This window comes from Panthera pardus, unplaced genomic scaffold (assembly GCF_024362965.1).
Source record: "Panthera pardus isolate Hobbes unplaced genomic scaffold, ASM2436296v1 HiC_scaffold_26, whole genome shotgun sequence".
Classification (NCBI taxonomy): Eukaryota; Metazoa; Chordata; class Mammalia; order Carnivora; family Felidae; genus Panthera; species Panthera pardus.
Window position 1 is genome coordinate 4,205,577 of NW_026526832.1, and position 21,199 is coordinate 4,226,775.

At 36.3% G+C, this 21,199-nt stretch overlaps 1 protein-coding gene across 4 annotated transcripts in view; it reads left to right on the plus strand.

Moving 5' to 3' along the window:
- Nucleotides 1–21,199, plus strand: part of ANAPC1 (anaphase promoting complex subunit 1) — a 96,665-nt gene that overhangs the window by 42,655 nt on the left and 32,811 nt on the right. For all 4 annotated transcript variants that reach the window (XM_019445262.2, XM_053890952.1, XM_053890951.1 and 1 more), the window contains 10 exons: nt 332–368; nt 466–536; nt 3,036–3,214; nt 6,380–6,594; nt 8,848–8,966; nt 14,399–14,670; nt 16,980–17,214; nt 18,493–18,584; nt 20,157–20,291; nt 20,480–20,562. In XM_019445262.2, the coding sequence (XP_019300807.2) occupies nt 332–368; nt 466–536; nt 3,036–3,214; nt 6,380–6,594; nt 8,848–8,966; nt 14,399–14,670; nt 16,980–17,214; nt 18,493–18,584; nt 20,157–20,291; nt 20,480–20,562 (1,438 nt within the window). The remainder of the gene's footprint in view (nt 1–331; nt 369–465; nt 537–3,035; nt 3,215–6,379; nt 6,595–8,847; nt 8,967–14,398; nt 14,671–16,979; nt 17,215–18,492; nt 18,585–20,156; nt 20,292–20,479; nt 20,563–21,199) is intronic.

Below are 21,199 nucleotides of genomic sequence, written 5' to 3' on the forward strand. Positions count from 1 at the left end.
TTAGTCGGTGTGAGCCTCTGTACTAAATGTACCATAAATTAAGTGGCTTAAACAACAAACTATTTCTCACAGTTCTGGAGGTAATGAAACCCAAGATCAGAGTGCCAGCGCGGTCATTTTCTGGTGAGAACACAGATTCCTGGTGTGCAGATGGCTATCAAAAAAGGACTATTTTGGCCTCAGGGAAATTATTATACTTTCCAGCCTGCCAGAGGACTGCTTACTTTTTTTTTAGGAGTTGTTTGAATTTTCATTTCCAAGTGTCTTCTGTTATATGTTCTCTTTATCAGGATAACTATCAAAATAAAATTTCCTTTTCATTGCCTTTTAGCCCCCCAGAAGTCACAAGCAGAACAAGAAGAAAACAGGTGATTTTTATTCAGATAATGCTTTTATATTAAAAATATAAAACATTATTGCATTTTACTATTCTTTTTAATATTTTTGTGTTTTCTTCTCTTACAGGTTTAGTTTCAGGCATTCTACATCAGTTTCTAGTCTAGCTGAACGATTAGTCGTCTGGATGACTGATGTAGGTAAGGTAGTCTTTGTTACTTTTCATGTGTCTTTGAGATACTGGTGAGAATCCCCTGCTTTCCCTGGACACCTCCTTGTTCAGTAGGCCGTGCTTCTTCACAGCGAGCTAGAACTGGGAAGCAGGAGAAGAGAGGTACTCTCGTTCTATGAAAGGATCCTGCAGGACCAGTGTTAAGGCGCTTCAAGCCTCACTTCCTTTCCCTGCCCATGTCATACCTTCCGGATTATAATACCTAGTATACCAGCTTTTATCTCTCGATGGGTCAGAAATGTTTATTTGCTTCACCTTAGGCCAATTAAAGCTGTAGCTATGTGGACTGGCCTTAGAATGGAGAACTGTAATCACTACACATACAGACTTGAAGCAGTTGTAATACTCAGATATCAGAAAGTATTTCTGGCTAATTGTAAAAGTAATTGTACAAACACTTCAGGGTGTGTTTTTGAAGAATATAGGCTAGTGGTTTCGGCTCCAAGATGAGGATAGAGCTGGAAAGAGGGAAAGGGAGGAAAGGAGTTCCCTGTTCTCTTTTCTCGAAGCCAGTGCTCTTAGGATTTAAATGGAGTAAAATACTAAAGACCTTTTTTTTTTTTTTGAAAATAAAGAACTAAAAATTTTAAATTATGGATATGAAGATATAAAAAATGACAATGTTATCGTATAGTCTGTTATAAAATAATGGTGTAACGAATATTACAGGATGTCTGAGTTCTTATTTAAAGAATATTCTAAACGACTTAGTTTTTCACTGTTGTTTTAAATATGCTGTCATGAAAATTACAATATTATTGTATAGTATTACAGATAAGATACCTGTGCTGAAAAACATTAGATGAGTTAGTTCTGTCCATTTGTATATCATATGATATTTAATAAAAGTGTTATTCTCGTAGAAGGGAACATTTTTACCTCAATAATTAATCAACTTCCAATATTAATAAATAATATATAATAGTATAAAATTGAGAAATTCGTTACAGGAAAAATAAATTTTAATTTACCTAAGGTCTTGAAAATTTTAAATATGAAGTATGGTATGATATAAAAGAATGCATAAAATGTGTATGTTTAGAGGTCACCTACCATTGTAAGTAGAACATTGCTAGTGTACTAGAAGGCCCTTGCATGTCCATTCCATGTGATGTCTTCCTCTCACACAGCCTACTGCTGCAGGTAACCACGGGCCTACCGAGGTTTTTTATTACCTTCCCTCATTCTTTTTTCTTTTTTCTTTTTTCTTTTTTTAAATGCTTATTTTTCAGAGAGACAGAGAGAGAGAGTGAGCAAGGGAGGGGCAGAGAGAGAGGGAGACACAGCAACTGAAGCAGGCTCCAGGCCCTGAGCTGTCCGCACAAGCCTGATGTGGGGCTTGAACCCACGAACTGCGAGATCATGACCCAAGCCAGTTGTTCGCTTAACTGAGCCACCAGGCGCCCCGTTCCCTCATTACTTTCATAGTTTTATCATCTTTTTTTTTTTTTTAATGTGTATTTATTTTTAAGAGAGAGGGAGAGATAGAGCATGAGCGGAGGAAGGGCAGAGAAAGAGGGAGACACAGAATCTGAAGCAGGCTCTAGGCTCTGAGCCGTCAGCACAGAGCCGGACATGGGGCTTGAACTCACAAACTGTGAGATCATGACCTGAGCCGAAGTTGGATCATTAACCAACTGAGCCACCCAGGCGCCCCCATAGTTTTATCATCTTTATCTGTTGCTTGGTGTTGTAGGTCTTTGAACTTCATATAAATGAATGTAGATATAAATTGTTTTTTTCACTCAATTCATCCGTATTAACTCATGTAGCAGTAGATCATTCATTTTCACTGCTCTATACTCTATGGTTTGAATATATTCCAGTTTATTCTATTGATGATAGCAGTTGGGCTGTTTCCTCCCTACCCTTTTTTTGTCATAGTGAGTGAATAGCGTTGCTAATCAGTATGTTAATACTTGTGACTGGTGCACATGTACACAAATTTCTGTATGGCTGTTAATGGACCATAAGGGATGGACCTATGTGTACATGCTGTGTGTTTTCCAAAGTGATTGTACCACTACCAACTGTGGGTGGGAATTACTATTTTTCTACATAGTTGTCAACACTTGGTGTTGATTTACTTTATTTAATATTTGTCTGTCAAATGAATGAAATTATATATTTAGTAGTTTTTAATTTGAACTTTCCTGATCACTCAGGAAATAAACCATCATTTCATATGTTTATTGACCATTTGTGTTTCTTTTTTGGGAAATGTCTTTTTGTCCTTCCTGTCTTTCCTGTTGGGTTGTTTCTCTTTTTCTGAAGGTTTTTAGTTCTTTTAAAGAGACCTTTTATACTAATTAATCCCTGATGTTAAGACATTAGTCTGGTAGTAAGGTGAACGGAATCAATTTCTCTTTTTATTTGTCAGGATAGATATTGATTAATTTCAGACAGAGGATAATTGGGACAATAGCAGGTCTGAATGAAAAATGTTCTCCTTTCCTTTCATCACAAGGTTTCACTTTAAGAGACTTGGAAACTCTTCCCTTTGGAATTGCTCTTCCCATCAGAGATGCAATTTACCACTGTCGTGAACAGCCTGCTTCAGACTGGCCAGAAGCTGTCTGTCTCCTGATCGGACGGCAGGATCTGTCCAAACAGGCCTGCGAAGGAAACTTGCCCAAAGGGAAATCTGTGAGTATTAACACTGAAAGTTCAAAGTTCAGGTTTAGTCTCAAAATCGAAGTAGAAATCTTCATTTTTCTCTTAAGTCTTTTTCCAAGTGTATATATCAGTTTGTCTTTTATGTTTTATGCCATGGGGTTTATAATTGGGCAGATACTCTTATTTATGAATTGACATGGGAACAGAGATTTTGTGAAGGCTCTGTTTTGCCTAGACTTTGCTTTGAGTTAGGACAAGTGCTGAGTGTATACATCCAGTACCATGACTCTTTCTCTACTTGTTGGTAGTGAAATTGGTAAGTAACTACTTTCGTAGTTAATAGCCTCATGTTGAATATGTAACTATTTTCTCTTTCCTACTTTTTTTGATGTGAATTTCTCGATTTTAACCTTTGAAATAAATGTAAATACATCTGTTTAATCACATAAAACTGAAGTCGCAGGAAAAAGTTCTTTGGGAGCTGGGATAAGAGACACTAAAGTTGTTTAGAAGATGTCTTAGATTATCCCTCCTGAAATTCTTTCCTTTGTCAGTCTTCCAATCTGCTTTTACTCTTTTTATTATTATTATTATTATTATTATTATTATTACTATTATTATTTTTAATTATTTTTTAACTTACATCCAAGTCAGCATATGGTGCAACAGTGATTTCAGGAGTAGATTCCTTAATGGCCCTTATCCATTTAGCCCATTCCCCCTCCCACAACCCCTCCAGCAACCCTCTTTGTTCTCCATATTTAAGAGTCTCTTATGTTTTGTACCCCTCCCTGTTTCAATATTATTTTTGCTTCCCTTCCCTTATGTTCATCTGTTCTGTGTCTTAAAGTCCTCATATGAGTGAAGTCATATGACATTTGTCTTTCTCTGACTAATTTCGCTTAGCATAATACCCTCTAGTTCCATCCACATAGTTGCAAATGGCAAGATTTCATTCTTTTTGATTGCCGTGTAATACTCCATTTGTGTGTGTGTGTGTGTGTGTGTGTGTGTGTGTGTGTGTGTGTGAGACATCTTCTTTATCCATTCATCCATCAGTGGACATTGGGCTCTTTCCATACTTTGGCTATTGTTGATAGCGCTGCTGTAAACATTGGGGTGCATGTACCCCTTTGAAACAGCATACCTGTATCCCTTGGATAAAAACCTGGTTATTTCAGTTGCTGGGTCATAGGGTAGTTCTATTTTTAATTTTTTGAGGAACCGCCATACTATTTTCCAGAGTGGCAGCACCAGTTTGCATTCCTACGCTTTTACTTCGTTTTTTAAAAGTTTATTTATTTATTTTTAGAGAGAAAGTATGCGCATGTGTGCCTGCACATGGGGGAGGGGCAGAGAGAGAGGGAGAGACAAAGAATCCTAAGCAGGCTCCGTGCTGTTAGTGTGGATCCCAACGTGGGGCTCAAACTCACCAACTTAACTGTGAGATCATGACCTGAGCCAAAACTGAGTTGGATGCTTAACCAGCTGAGCCACCCAGGCACCCACCCCCCCAGTCTGCTTTTATAAAGAATGGGTTCTGAGAAGACTACCAATAGAAAATCAAATACATCATTACTCTCTAATGATCTCTCTTTTAAAATCAGTCATTTTTAAAACTTAAAAATGGAATTTCTGGTACTTCTTTTAGAACTCTATTTAGCTTAAAAAAAAAAAAAATGGTAGTATTGCATTACCCTGAGGATCAGAGAGGATTCTGGGATGGTTTTTCCACTCCAGGTGACTCTTCAACTTTGTTTATATCCCTAAGAGAATAGCACACATTTGCCTCATCCCTTACTAGCTTTTGAACATATTAATCAAAATGTAACTATTTATAATCCACATTAGGTCTTAGGCTATTAATGCTTCTTCAGACCTTCTGAGTCTGTATCACAATTTGCCTGCTGGGTCTGTGACAGAAGCTGTTGCTGTGGATCCCATCTCCAGCAGTGTTGGCCCAGCATACCTTGCTTTTTATCTATACTTGTATAACAGCTCTTAGTTGAATTACTATTTGTCTTGTTCTAAACAGAAAACCATTTTGGTTTTTTTTTGCTAATAATATGATGATCCTTTTATTTACCAAGATAAATTTTAGTATTTAGACTTGTTTTGTTACTATTATGAGAGCAGTTTAACATCAGCACTAAAACCGAATGATATTGATAATCTTTGATTTGTATTTAGGTGTGATTTTAAGTAATTCTGTCTAAATTCAATTTGTTCAGTTATTTGAGGCTACCTTTTATAACTCTTCTATTTTCAGTGCATTGGCTATTTGAGTCTATACTTTATAGCAAACTCATCCATTAGAATATAGTTTTTTTCAAAATTAGATATTCCATAGGAACCATAATGAATATTTATGAACTAAGTAAGAAGGATTGGTTAATCATATCTATTATTTTTTTTCCAGCTAATGTTGCTTCCATATTAAATGTCATAAAACATTAGCATTTTAAATGGAATTAATTTTTTGTTAAAGGAGTATAAAATCCTTGAGAGAAAATGAGAAGATTTCATGCTATTCATACCTAGGTTGAAGTGTGATTGAATTATTTGGATGGGGAAGGCTCATGAAAGCACATGCTGAGCTTCTGAGAAAGAATGATAATCAAGGGATTAACCCTTCTCACTTGTTTTGCTGCAGTCTGATTAAGAAATCCAATTAAGAAACATCCTTATAAAAAAGTGAAAATCAATTATGATCCATTTTAAAGTACTAAAGTAAGAAAGTACTGTTAACTTTCTCCAGTCTTTGGTATATACCCTTCCAGGTTGTTTTCTTCTGCTTATATTAGTCAAAGATATTATTTAAGTTAGCCTGGGTTCTTCAGTAATAGTGAGTGGGTTTCATATTCCACTTCTAGTAATTTGTTTCCTTTTTAGAACATTTAGGATATAGTTATATTTTTATTATTTAATTAGAATGTTTCTCTAATGGAATCAGCTGACTATTGTCCTAAATCTAATGTTTTTTCCCTTAGCTCAATAAAGAATTTTCCCAAGTGAGCAATATGATTGTACTTTTAAAAAAGACTTCTAGATTGAAGTCCCAGTATACACTGGGTACCCAAACCAGCTTTGTTCTCTGTACTGATAGAGTCATAGTGCATCATCCTATATATCTTTGTATTCAGTGAGTGCATGGTGGTTGGTTTTTAAATTATTACAACCAAGTCTGTTACTCAGGTGCTCTCATCAGATGTTCCTTCAGGAACAGAAACTGAGGAGGAAGATGATGGCATGAATGACATGAATCAGGAAGTTATGTCATTAATATGGAGTGAAGATTTAAGGGTGCAGGACGTGCGAAGACTTCTTCAAAGTGCGCATCCTGTCCGTGTCAATGTAGTACAGTATCCAGAACTCAGTGACCATGAGTTTATTGAGGAAAAAGAAAACAGGTAAAGGAAACATGTCATTATCACTTGTCGGTGTTTTTTTTTTTTTTTTTTTTTTAATGTTTATGTATTTATTTTGAGAGAGAGAAAGTGCGCACATGGGGGAGAGGCAGAGAGAGAATCCCAAGCAGGGGTTGCACTGTCAGAGCAGAGCATGACGCGGGGCTCAATCCCACGAATCATGAAATCATGACCTGAGCTGAGATCAAGAGTCAGACACTTAATGGACTAAACCACCCAGGCGCCCCTCTTGTCAATGTTTTTTTGTGCTTTAAAACCCTAAAAAGATACTTCGGAGTTAAAAGTACCATGTATTTTAAGTTTTTGTTCAAAGTTGGTAAACCATAACATTTTTTCAAAGTATTTGAAACGTAAGAGTATCTGATGACATAAGTGACCCTCCTCTCGAAATATAGCTATGTGCTATTTAGAAAAGGTGACTCTAAGACCATTTTGCTTAATATAAAGTTTTTAGTGTAGTTTAAACTTATACCAGTAAGTTTTTTTCTGATCTGATCAGTAATACTCTCTGAAACTTCTCTGCTGCCATTCTCTAACATACATTATTTCTGTTGGTAATTGTAAGACTCAGTAGTACCCATTCTGTGACATTTCAGGGTTATTGCCTTGGGACAATTCCACTTATATTTTAAAATTCTTTCCTGTCCTGTTAACCTGCCTTGTATCTATCCTCTGTAATTTTTCCACTATGATTTTCTGGTTCTCCTTAACTTTGCTTACTGTGGTACTGCTTTAAGGGGAAGGACCATCCACACTTAGCCTCAGGGTGCTGAAGATCTGAATTAGTCATAATCTTCCTCTCACACTTTCCTCTCCATATATACCTAGGTAATAGAGGAGATTGAGTGACAGAGAAGTTGTGTGAAAGCCTAGGTTGGCCACTATCCGCTGGGTATCTTTGGATGAATTACTTCTTGTTGCCTCAACTATAAGAATAGGCATAATTGTAGCATTCGTACATCACAAGGTTGCTCTGTGTGTACAGTGAGTTATTTCTACATAGTGGTTAGAACACTGTCCAGTATGTAGTAAAGCTGAATGCAGTTAGCCATGATTATTAACTGAGTTCATTGATACGATGCTAATTTTTTTTTTTTTTTTTACCTTTTAATATCTCTGAAATCAGAATATGTTTTTCAGTCAAGAGGTATTATAGTTTAATTGGCAATATTTTTTTAGTGCTTCATGAAATAGTGATGCGTCTTGTAATCAGTGACATCTTAAATAGAAAGGATTACAGTATTGTTTTCGTTATCACAGTTTTGTGGATTATATTTAAGGTTTCTGCTAAAAACATTCTATGGGATTGCCTTGAATTTTTCTGATTCTAAATTAACGTGGGGCATTGTTCCTAAAGAATCTTAGGACAGCAAATTTTCCTCACCAAAAAATTAGAAAAGCTGTATGTGTATACAGTTAGAGAACGTGCTTATGAATAGCTTTGTCTGCAGAGAAAAAGCCTCTGAAGGGATTTTTTTGTGTCTTCAGATATAACTTGTGTTAAGTGTTTTTTTCCTGATTATAAATGCCCCTACTTCCACAATTTCTGTTTGATTTTTCTTTTTAAGGGGCTACATGGAACAGGATTTAATACAGAAACAAGAGTGGTGTATTAGTTTCAAACTAGAGCCCACTGAAGCCATTTTAACCTTGAATATAACTGATTTATAATGCTATTAATCCTATAAATCTTGGCCATCATGTAAGTGAAACTAATTATTTTTTCCCTGGAGACACTATGAAATCCACTGGCTTCCAATATAGGGAGTTTCTTTCCTGTGTACAGGCCACAGAGGTAGCACTACTCAGGCTTTGGTGGCAGAAAGGATGGGAGGAGGATCCCAGAGATGTAGTGGATGCAGTTAGTCTGAAAATAACAAAACGAGGAAACCCAAAACATACAACATTTTCCTTTGAGCAGGTTAGCATCAGAGTGGAATTTTACATTTCTCTTTGTGGATGTCCAGGGAGGGTTGGCTTGATTTATAGCCCATCTGGTTTTCACTTAAAGCAAATATGAAAAGAAAGGAAATGTATCTCTCTCTTAGAATTTCTAAGGGGAACAGAGTATTAAAATGAGAATAACCACGTTTGGATCACATCTTTGTTTGGATTTACTTTGATGTGATTTCATCTTACCAGCACTTCTTCTTTTGGAATACTTTCCTACAGATTACATTCCAGTTTCTTTTTGCTTAAAGGTTTTTCACATGTTGGTTTTGATTTTAATTATAGATTGCTCCAGTTGTGTCAGCGAACTATGGCCCTTCCCGTAGGACGAGGAATGTTTACCTTGTTTTCATACCATCCTGTTCCAACGGAACCACTGCCTATTCCTAAATTGAATTTGACTGGTATGTTAAATTCTGTGCTCAGCAAGAAAGGAAAATGATTAAGTATTATTTTTAGTGGCGTTGTTGAATTGTTTTAGTTAAAACCAAAGAAGTGTTCTTTCTATCCCCAGTGATTTCATATATTATTAATAGCTACTCTAGTGGTTGTCAAAGCTCAAATAGCAAAGCACAGTAAACATTGAGGGACGTAGCATGGAGCCTGTTACTAAGTTTTGCTTTTAATGAAACCATTTCATGATATAAAAAGGCACTTGGGAAAGTTTAGAAAGATACTGATAATGGTGAGGTTATTGAACTTTAAATACTCTTAAAGTAGAATATGTAAATGGTCAAGTACAGTAGTCTCACTTGGTAGGGTTCACTGGTGTTAACATTTTGGTATGTATGGTTCTCAGTTTTTTTTCTATTTTATAATTTTATATGTGCTTAATTATCAGCAAATTTGAATCTGTTTTAGAAATTGTTTTAAAAGTTACTGTAGAGGGAGAATCCTTTCATACCTACCAAACATAGGTGTACAATTATATTGTGTATATGTGTAGGTAGGTAGGTATTTGTATACACGTTTTTAATCAACAACTTGATTTTTTGTTTGCTCCAGAGTATTTTATTTAATGGAATATAGTTTATGTAAACAACCTGGTTTTGTTGGAAGTTATCATTTTTTTTTGCTATTATAAACATGTTGTCAGGAGGGTGTAGTCATTTAGTTTAATTGCTTTAAAAGTGGAATTCCTAGGACAGCAAGATTTTAAAGCTTTGATATAACATATTGTTAAATTACCTTTCTGGTTGGTTGTGTGGATTTTTACTTCTGTGAGATGGAAGTGTGTTCATTTCTCAATATTATGGGTTACAGTGGGTTTTATAGTGCATGCTCACCTAATGCTAGTTTGAATATGTTCTCAAGGTGCTGGTTGTGTACATTGAAATTATCATTGAAAATTCCTGAACTATAATATGTGTGGTTTCATGAGACCTCTACAAAATACATCTATTATACATGCAGTAATATATATAATATATGGAAATATAATTCCACAGTGTTTTAAGTTGCACAATTTAATAAAATCCAGGGTCCCACTTAGATATGTGGAGATCTTGCACATTTAGTAGCATACGGAAAATGAGAGAAGAACACATTTTCATCTTATTATATCTGTTCTGGAGCCCTAATCTTATTTAGAGATACAGCAAGCAGAATTACCTTCAGTATTTGAGTTGTTCTCCCTCTTAGAGATGAAGCAGTATGGCAAAATTTGACTAATTACTGAATCTTAGAGAACAGGGTATATAGGTGTTCATTCTATTAATCTTTCAACTGTTTGAAGGTTTTCATATAAAGAATTTGGGTTAAAAAGAAAATAATCTCATGCAAAGTTGGCAAATGTTAAAATGTATTAAATCTGGGCAGTGATGCTTGGGTGGGTGTTAAAATATAAATACATGAATCATCTTTTTTGTTTTCTGAATACATTTAATTAAATTTGTATATTCAAATTTGCATGTTCTGACATTCATCCAAACTTTTATTTAGCCATTTTGACAAGCTCTTCCCCCCCAAAAAACTTATTACCTTGTTTTAATAATAAGTTAATTTAGGAAAAGATACTTTCTTAGAATAAATAGCTCCTTAACTCACACTGTTACACCCTATTTGTGTTTTTGTGTGTTGTTATTCTTATTGAAGAAAATTTGTTTTAGCCTTTGCCTGTCATTTTCTCTTGTGTGTAAATACTCTGTCTTATGCATATGATGATTGTCTTAGAAAGTGAGTTTTTTCATTATTAATCTTTCTGCCTTTTGAGAAAGTAGAAGTATACTTCATGAACTTGTCACCCTGTGTGGTGCTGTCATGCACCAGCATTTGAGTTAGCTCTTAGGTACGCAAAGTAAAACAAACATATTTTACTTTGTGTGTATGTATATGTATACCAACTCCAATTAAGACATTATGCATCTATTTGAAATTTATTTTACATAACTTCAGAACTCCTTTAAAACCATATTTTCAAATGTGTAGTGAACTGTGCAATTTTGTGCAATATTTGGAATACTTAAACATTCATCCATGGCGTGACTTAATTAATACAGAATATTAAAGATATAAAAAGAATTTGTATTTGCCAGTACACAGTGTAGATCAAAACCAAAAGACTCGAATTCTAAGAGAGCATAGCATCATGAACACTTTTTTAAATTTATTTGTTTTAATGTTTATTTATTTATTTATTTATTTTTTTAACGTTTTTATTTTTGAGACAGAGAGAGACAAAGCATGAACGGGGGAGGGTCAGAGAGAGGGAGACACAGAATCCGAAACAGGCTCCAGGCTCTGAGCTGTCAGCACAGAGCCCGACGCGGGGCTCGAACTCACGGACCGCGAGATCATGACCTGAGCCAAAGTCGGCTGCTTAACCGACTGAGCCACCCAGGCGCCCCATGTTTATTTTTGAGAGAGAGGCAGAGGGTGAGCAGGGGAGGTGTAGAGAGAGGGAGACACAGAATCCGAAGCAGGCTCTAGGCTCTGAGCTGTCAGCACAGAGCCCTTGCAGCTCAAACTCACAAACTGCAAGATCATGACCTGAGCTGAAGTTGGATGCTTAACCAACTGAGCCACCCAGGCACCCCATAATTTACATTGTTCTTAAACATATTGACCATAAAATTTAATTCAGCAAATACTCTTTATGGTTCACTGGGTAACTTGAGTCTATAAAATTATACTTTTTATTGTACTATCTGATTGCAACTTGGCGTCTTTAACAATTGCAAAATTAGATACTTATAGAGAGATAAACATGTATTGATAAGAGAGCAAACTTTAAAGGTTCTTGTCTCTTTTTAAAGGTCCTTATCTCTTTTTAGAATCTATTTTTCTTTAATGTCCAGAGAAAAATGTAGGATGCATATTTAGAATTAACATCAGTGTCATCAATCACAGGTTAGAGTTTATTATTCATCTAGCTTAACTTTAATGTTAGTCTCCATTTTATTATTTTTTAATTTTTAATTTTATAAATTTCTTTTAATGTTTACTTTTTGAGAGAGAGAGAGAGACAGAATGCAAGCCCGGAAGAGGTAGAGAGAGGAGACAAAGAATCTGAAGCAGGCTCCAGGCTCTGAGCTGTCAGCACAGAGCCCGACGGAGGGCCCAAACTCACGAACCGTGAGATCATGACCTGAGCCAAAGTCATATGGATTCTTAACTGACTGAGCCACCCAGGCGCCCCATTTTATTATTTTTTAGACCTGTTTTTTTTTTTTTAATGTTTGTTTATTTTTGAGAGACGGAGAGTGAGCGGAGGAGGGGCAGAGAAAGAAAGGGAGACACAGAATCCGAAACAGACTCGAGGCTCTCAGCTGTCAGCACAGAGCCCGATGCGGGGCTGACTCACAAACTGCAAGATCATGACCTGATCCGAAGTCAGATGCTTAACCAACTGAGCCATCCAGGGACCGCCTAGAACTTTTTTTTTTTTCCATTTATTTATTTTGAGAGAGAGAAAGAGAACATGTATGTGTGAGCATGTTGTGAAGGGGCAGAGGGAGAGGGAGACAATCCTGAGCTGGATCTGCGTTGTCAGCGTGGAGCCCGATGTGGGCCTCAAACTCACGAACTATGAGATTGTGACCTGAGCTGAAATCAAGAGTCAGACCCTTAAGCCACCCAGGTGCCTCTTTATTTTTATTTTATTTTTTAATAAGCTTTTTCTGTTTGAAAGAAAAATTTCAAAGCAGTAGGTATCCTAATCAGATCTGATTAAAGTTAAATTGGCATCAGTTATCTGATTTTAGCCCCATGTATTTTAGCAAAAGGATGATGAATTATTTTGTTTTTAAAGTAATTATTATTATTTTGGGGGGGTAGAGTTGACACATAATGTTACATTAGTTTCAGGTGTACAGCGTAGTGATTCAATAACTCTGTGTTATCCTCACCACAAGTATAGGTACCATCTGTCACCATAGAATGTTGTTATAATGCCATTGACTATATTCCCAATGCTGCACCTTTTATTTCTGTGACTTACTCATTATATAACTGGAAGCCTGTATCTCCTTCCCACTCTCCTTCACCCATTTTGGCCATTGCCCTATTCCCCTCCTTTCTAGTAATCATCACTTTATTCTCTGTATTTATAGGTCTGATTCTGCTCTTTGTTTATTCATTTCTTTTGTTTTTTAGATTCCACATATAAGTGAGATTATATAGTATTTGTCTTTAGCTGTTTGACTTACTTCACTTAGCGTAATACCTTCTAGGTTCATTCATGTTGTTGTAAATGGCAAGATCTCATACCTTTTAATGGCTGAGCAAAATTCCTCTGTGTGTGTGTGTGTGTGTGTGTGTGTTTGTGTGTGCGTGCGTGCGTCTTTGTGTGTGTATGTGTGTATGTGCGTGCCCATGCTACATCTTTATTCATTTGTTGATGGATGCTTGGGCTGCTTTCATATTTTGGCTATTGTACATAATACTATAGTAAGCATAGGGGTGAATGTATCTTTTCAAATTAATGCTTTTGTTTTTGAGGGGTAGTGAATACCCAGTAGTGGAATTACTGGATTAAATGGTATTTCTGTTTTTAAATTTTTGAGGAACTTCCATAGTGTTTTCCACATTTATATTCTCACTGACAGTGCACAAGGGTTCCTTTTTCTCCACATCGTTGTTAACATTTGTTAATTCTTGTCTTTTTGATTCTAACCATTCTGATAGGTGTAAAGTGATATTTCACTGTGGGTTTGATTTGCATTTCCCAGATGATTGGTGATGTTGAATGTCTTCTCATATATGTTAGCCATCTGTATGTCTTCTTTGGAAAGATGTCTATTCAGAATCTCTGCCCATTTTTAATTAGATTTTTTTTTTTGATGTTGACTTGTAGAAGTTGAATATTAACCCCTTATTAGATATATGATTTTCAAAGATCTTCTCCCATTCAGTAGGTTGCCTTTTTGTTTTGTTGATGGTTTCCTTTGCTGTACCAAAGCATTTTATTTTGATGTCATCCCACTAGTTTATTTTTGCTTTTGTTTCCCTTGCTTTAGGTGACATAGTTAGAATAATGTTGCTTTGGCTGATACCAAAGAAATTACTGCCTATGTTCTCTTCTAGGAGTTTTTTGGTTTCACTTCTTACATTTAGGTCTTTAACCCTTTGGAGTCTATTTTTATATATGATGTAAAAAAGTGGTCCAGTTTCAGATAATGAATTATTTTAAACAAGTAGTATTTTTCCACCTTGAATCAGGTTTGACGTACATGTATAAAAGTTTAGGTACTCACAGTAACCTAGTATCATTCCAACTATTATGGGGTTAAGGGTTTCAAATGTAGAAAAGGTAATCTTGTTTTCAAAAATCTAAATTGAATAATTACGGATTTATGAATTATTACTCTCTCAATTTTAAATTCGTTTGCCTGAATAGGACGGGCCCCTCCTCGGAACACAACAGTAGACCTTAACAGTGGAAACATCGATGTGCCTCCCAACATGACAAGCTGGGCCAGCTTCCACAATGGTGTGGCTGCTGGCCTGAAGATAGCCCCTGCCTCCCAGATCGACTCAGCTTGGATTGTTTATAATAAGCCTAAGCATGCTGAGTTAGCCAATGAATATGCTGGCTTTCTCATGGCCCTGGGTCTGAATGGTCACCTTACCAAGCTGGCTACTCTCAATATCCATGACTACTTGACCAAGGTGAGACTCTCAGCTCCTGGCATTGTGCCTCACCTGGGCCACTGCAGTAGCTCCTAATCGTTCTGTTTGCTCTTCTTTATTTTTGTTCTCTAAATCCATTGTTCTCACAGCAGGCAGAGTGATCTTTCTAAAGACTTCCCGTGTCAAAACTTTTTAAAGATTTTGCATTGCTCTTGATACACATTCCAGGAGTCTATGTGATCCCACTCGTCCAACTTGGCTTTGTATCTCTCATCCCCTTGCTCTCCACATTCCAACCATAGGGACTGGCCATTTGAGCTTCTTGATAAACCACATTTTTTCACATCAGAGCTTGGCAAACCAAACTCTTTCTCTTGGTGTGAACTCTTCCATTTTTATGTCATAAAAATTCACCCATTTAAAGTCTACAATTGTATATCCATTACTGTTGTTAATTTTGGAACATGTTCATCAGTCCATAAAGGAATCTCATAGCCAATAGCAGTAACTCCATTCCCTTTTCCCTCTAGCCTCTGGCAACCACAGGTCTACTTTCTGTCTCTATGGATTTACTGATTCTGGACCTTTCATATAAATGGAATCATAAAATAGGTGGTCTTTTATGACTGGCTTCTTTTTCTTACCATAATGTTTTCAAGGTTTGTTCATGTTGTATCATGTATTAGCACTTCATTCTTTTTATTGCTCAGTAGATACTCCATTGTATGGATATACTGTATTTATCCATTCATCAGTTAGTGGATATTTGGGTTATTTCTACTTTCTAAGTGTTATGATTAGTGATGCTGTAAACACATGCATGTTTTTGTGTGGACGTACGTTTTCATTTCTCTTGGATATATTCCTAGGAGTAGAATTGCTGGGTCATGTGGTAAATGTTTGTTTAAATTTGAGGAACTACCAAACTGTTCCCAGAGTGGCTGTACCTTTTTACGATCCCACCGGCAATACATCAGGATTCTAGTTTCTCCGCATTCTTGCCAACACTTGTCTGTCTTTTTAATTGTAGTCATCCTAGTAGGTGTGAAGTAATATCTCCTTGTTTTGGTTTGCATTTCCCTGATGGCTAATGATGTTGAGCATCTTTTCATGTGTTCATACACCATTTGTAAGTCTTCTTTGGAGAAATGTCTGTTCAGATCCTTTATTTTAAAATTGGGTTGCCTTAACCAAGTTGTATTTTTTATATATTCTAGATACTAAGTTCATTAACAGATAAGTGATTTGCAAAAATTTTCTCCTATTCTGTGGGCAGACTTTTCACTTTCTGATGGTATCCTTGAAGCACAAAAGTTTTTAATTTTAATGAAGTCCAGTTCATCTACTTTTTAATTTTTTTATTAAAATATTTTTTAAAATTTATTTTTGAGAGAGAGAGAGAGAGAGCGAGAGAGCGAGCAGGGGAGGGGCAGAGAGAGAGGGAGACACAGAATCCAAAGCAGGCTCCAGGCTCTGAGCTGTCGGCACAGAGCCCAACCCAGGGCTCGAACTCACACACTATGAGATCATGACCTGAGCTGAAGTCGGACACCCAACCGACTGAGCCATCCAGGCGCGCCTCATCTATTTTTTTAATTGCTGTGCTTTGGTATCATATTTCATTGCCTAACCCATGGTCCTGTTGCATTTATACCTGTGCTTTCTTCCAGGAGTTTTATAGTTTTAGCTCTTACATTTAGTTCTGTGATCCATTTTAGAGTTAATTTTTGTGAATGATGTGAGGAAGGGGTCCAACTTTATTCTTTTGCATGTGGTCTACAATGATCACAGCACCATTTTCTGAAGACTATTCGTTTCTCATTGAGTTGTCATGGCATCTTGTGGTCATTTAACCGTTAATGTGAAGGTTTATTTTCTGAATCACATCAGAGCCATTTACATGTTGTTCTCTCACCTGACCTCATTTTCTCTTACTTTCTAAAGCTAATTTCCTTCCTTTCCACTACTTTTCCTGGCTAATTTGTACTAATCCTTCTGGTCCTATTGTAAATTTTACTTCTTCAGAGATTCTTAATAATTCTCCAGCTCCTCCTAATCTAAATTAGGCTTTTTAAAAATACTATTTCATATTATTTTGTGCTTTCTCAGTATACTGCCTTTTAAATAATGTATTTGTATATTTTAATCCAACGCTTTTTTTTCCTCCATTAGGGCACTAGCATTGTGAGAGAAAAGAACTGCGTCTGTTTAGTTTGCTGTTGTATTGTCACTTCTCACTCTGCCTGTCAGTAAAATTGCTTACTGAAAGTACCGGCAGGCAGTACTGTATTTAAGACTACATATTTGTTTTGGTAGTGATTTACATCTCATTCTACTTTCTACCTTAGGGTCATGAAATGACAAGCATTGGACTGCTCCTTGGTGTTTCTGCTGCTAAACTGGGCACCATGGATATGTCAATTACTCGGCTTCTTAGCATTCACATTCCTGCCCTCTTACCCCCAACGTCCACAGAGCTTGATGTTCCTCATAATGTCCAGGTGGCTGCAGTGGTTGGCATTGGCCTTGTATATCAGGGGACAGCTCACAGGCACACTGCGGAAGTCCTGTTGGCTGAGATAGGTACGGTATTAATAGTGCTGTGTCTTCATAAGCATACATTTTCCACTCTGCAGGAGCCAAAGTAAAAATGATAGTAAAAATCATAAAAATTAAGGGAAAAATAGAAGCTTTTGTTAGAATATTCTCGTGCTAATTAAAAAAAAAGTAATATTTTCTGAGACTGATATTAGTGTGCAGATTATTAATTTGCATGTTTATTTGGTGAGCCCATTGTTGAGCTCCAGATCATATTTAATGAGGTAACCTTTGGTCTTTTTTTTTTTTCTCTCAGTACCTTTTTTTTTTTTTTTTTTAAGTTTTAGTTATTTTGAGAGAGAGAGAGTATGCATGCATGTGCTTGCACGAGTCAGTGAGGGGCAGAGAGAGTGGGAGAGAGAATCCCAAGCAGGCTCTACACTGTCAGCGCAGAGCCTGATGTGGGGCTCAAACCAACGAATCACAAGATCGTGACCTGGGTGGAAATCAAGAGCTGGATGCTTAACCAACTGAGCCACCCAGGTGCCCCTAAACGTATAAATTTAGTATCCAGCCAAACTTTTAGGATCCATACACAGAACTTCTGGCACAGTAGGGCTCACTATTATGTAGATTCAAAATAAGTGCCTAGAAATACAACATTTAGCTTAAAAACATTAAGAAATTTTTTTTAATGTTTATTTTTGAGAGAGTGCGAGCATGTGTGCATGTGCAGGGGAGGGGCAGAGAGAGGGAGACACAGAATCTGAAGCAGACTCCAGGCTTTGAGCTGTCAGCACAGAGCCCGATATGGGGCTCGAACTCACAAACTGCTTGATCATGACCTGAGCCTAAGTCAACCAACTGAGCCACCCTCGTTTATTTAGCCACCCGTATTTAGCTTAAAAACATAGCATCCTTCTTGTCCATCGTTATCATTTGAACATGTTTTTTACCCCCTCTAATGAGTGGATTGGAAATAGCAAAACAAAAACAAAATGCAAGAGATTAAAAATTAAAATGTTTATGAGCACCCTTCAAGAATTTTTTTCTACTTCTTGATAACTTTTTTTTTTTTTTATTAATAAAACCCAATGTTTCACAGTGTCTGAAAGTCATTGCTTTCAAATTGGTACATGAAAAGAACCGTTTTGGGCGTTATTTTGTAGTAAACTGACAATTGTGGATACCATTTGTAGTAATGTATCTTTCTGAGTGAGGTTATATTGAATTCATGGTTCTTACGCAACTTCCTAGAAAGTTAATTCTAAGACTTATAGAATTTTAAGAGGCCAGCTTGAACTGTGTTATTTTCTTTTACAGGACGGCCCCCAGGTCCCGAAATGGAATACTGCACTGACAGAGAGTCCTACTCCTTAGCTGCTGGCTTGGCCCTGGGCATGGTTTGCTTGGGGGTAAGCCCTCTCTGTGCCTTCACATGCCTCAGTAATAATTATCTGCATGTTGAGACAAATGATCTTGGTACTTAACTCTGAATACCACTCTGTCTTACTCTGACTTAACCTGATTCTCAGCTCTTTTTTCTTTCTGCATATTTTTCAAAGTGCTAGATTTGGAAATGGGAGAGAAATTGTATTGAAAAAGTGGGCTTTAAGGTTTATATCCCCCTGGCTTAGATGTAAATGCTCATGAATGAACTAAGGGAATAAAATATCTCCAAGAATCTAGGACATAAGATGAAGTGGTAGCCCCCTCAGACCAAAAAAAAAAAAAAAAAGAAAATTGTGGAAATGTGTATATGATGGGGAGCTTTAAGAGTCTATAGTAGTTGCTAGAGATAAACCATGACCTTTGTTTGGCACCCTGGTATTCACTGGGATCTCAGAATGTTGCCACCATAGTATTTGCTTTGTGGCATTGTAGTATCACTTTGATCCATCTTTAACCACATCCATGATACATAGTGTAGAATTATCAGAAACGTTTCATTAAATGACTGTCACCTAGAATGTGGGTTCCTTAACCACTAGTACAGTGTTATACTGAAACTAGATTATATAAGGAAAGTTCACTGTCTATTAGGTTTTTGATTCTTCACATTTGACACGTGAATTAAAGAGGCAGATGGTGCAATGGAAAAGCAGCATACTGGAAATTGGGATCTTGATTTGGTCCTGACGAGTGAGTTATGTCATTTAACTACAGTATTGTCGGTTGATTAAGCAACTCCATGGATTGTTTTATATCCTTGTTTATATCCACCCCTGCCAGTTACTAGCTATGTAGCCTTGGGCTTAATATCTTGGTGCCTCACTTTCCTCATCTATAAAATGGTAGCTATTTGGTAGAATTTTTATATTAAGTAAGTTAATCCATGTTAAACATACAGAATAGTACCTGGAACAGAGAAAGTGTTCAGTAAGTTTATTATTATAGTTATCGTTGCTGATGGGGCGCCTGGGTGGCTCAGTCAGTTGAGCATCCGACTTCGGCTCAGGTCGTGATCTTGTGGTCTGTGAGTTCGAGCCCTGCGTCGGGTTCTGTGCTGACAGCTCAGAGCCTGGAGCCTGTTTCAGATTCTGTGTCTCCCTCTCTCTCTGCCCCTTCCCCGCTCATGCTCTGTCTCTGTCTCTGTCAAAAATAAACATAAAAAAAAATTTATAGTTATTGTTGCTGAAAGAGGTCATAGGCACAGTAATGAAAGGACTCAGGTGCTCATAGTTCAAGTCTCATTTATATATCTAGTAATTTCTTTTGTTAGTATCATTAACTGTATTATAAAGCCTTTATTTTGTGAAATGAAAGTATTAACTTAAATATATTAAGTGTTATATTTCTTAATGTGAATAATTAAGAGCTTGTTTGAATATTAAGTAGTAGTTATGAGTAGTCGTTATTTTAATTAGAAAAAACCCACAAAATACACTGCTTTCAAGTTAGTTCATTCTTTTATTTGTCAATTTGTATGTGTTATGGATCTTATTCCATAAGATTTCCTTTCACGTGTTTGTTATTTCCTTTTCCAGCATGGCAGTAATTTGATAGGTATGTCTGATCTCAATGTGCCTGAGCAGCTGTATCAGTACATGGTTGGAGGTCATAGGCGCTTTCAAGCAGGAATGCACAGGGAGAAGCATAAATCCCCAAGTTATCAAATCAAAGTAAGTCCATAGTAAAGCAACAGATCAAAATTTTGGAAGCTAAGAAGTGAATTTGCAAATAGTATGTTTCTTAATGACATTTGTATATCTGTTAATTTTAAGCATAGGCCGGAAGAAGAATTTATATTCAGAAGAATTTGTAATATTTCAGAACTCTTTTACATGAATATTTTTTTTGTTTTTGATAGGAAGGAGATACCATAAATGTTGATGTAACTTGTCCAGGTGCCACTCTAGCTTTGGCCATGATCTACTTAAAAACCAATAACAGGTATTGCATTCCCTGACTCCACCCCTTGCCATGATAGTGTGGCTTCCTTTCTGACCTCAGTAGTAAAACCAGATTAATGAGTTTATTTTCCTTGTATAGATTAGCCTGATTTTAATTCTCTCCAGTACTATAAGTTGCATAGATTTTTATCTAGAAACAATATAATCTTGGGACAGTTTTTTTTAATTTTTATTTAATTCCCAATTTTTATTTTTGTTTTATAGTTGATATCAGTGACAGTAAAAGATGCCCAAATTCCTTTTCATTAATTTTGCATGTTGTTTGAGGATTGGTCAAATCAGAAAAATTTAGCATTATTCTATTCTTGGTTACCATTTGTAAAACTGATTTCTGTTTATTTCAAGAACTTTTGTAATAATCACACCATCTACCTTTCCAAGCCCAATAATTAGTGCTGACACTTGAAAGTGTACGGTTGGCATTTATTCTTTTACATTTTACATAGAAAAGGTGGGTAGAAGACATAAACCATAGTTTAAATTTTAAGTCTTTTAATAAAGTTAAAAAATATTCTAAGATTCAAGAGAATTTTCAATGCTATAAATTTCTCCTGTTAGAAAAAGTGAATGTATGCAGAATTAACAAAGTGGCTAAAAACAGATACTTACTCATCTGT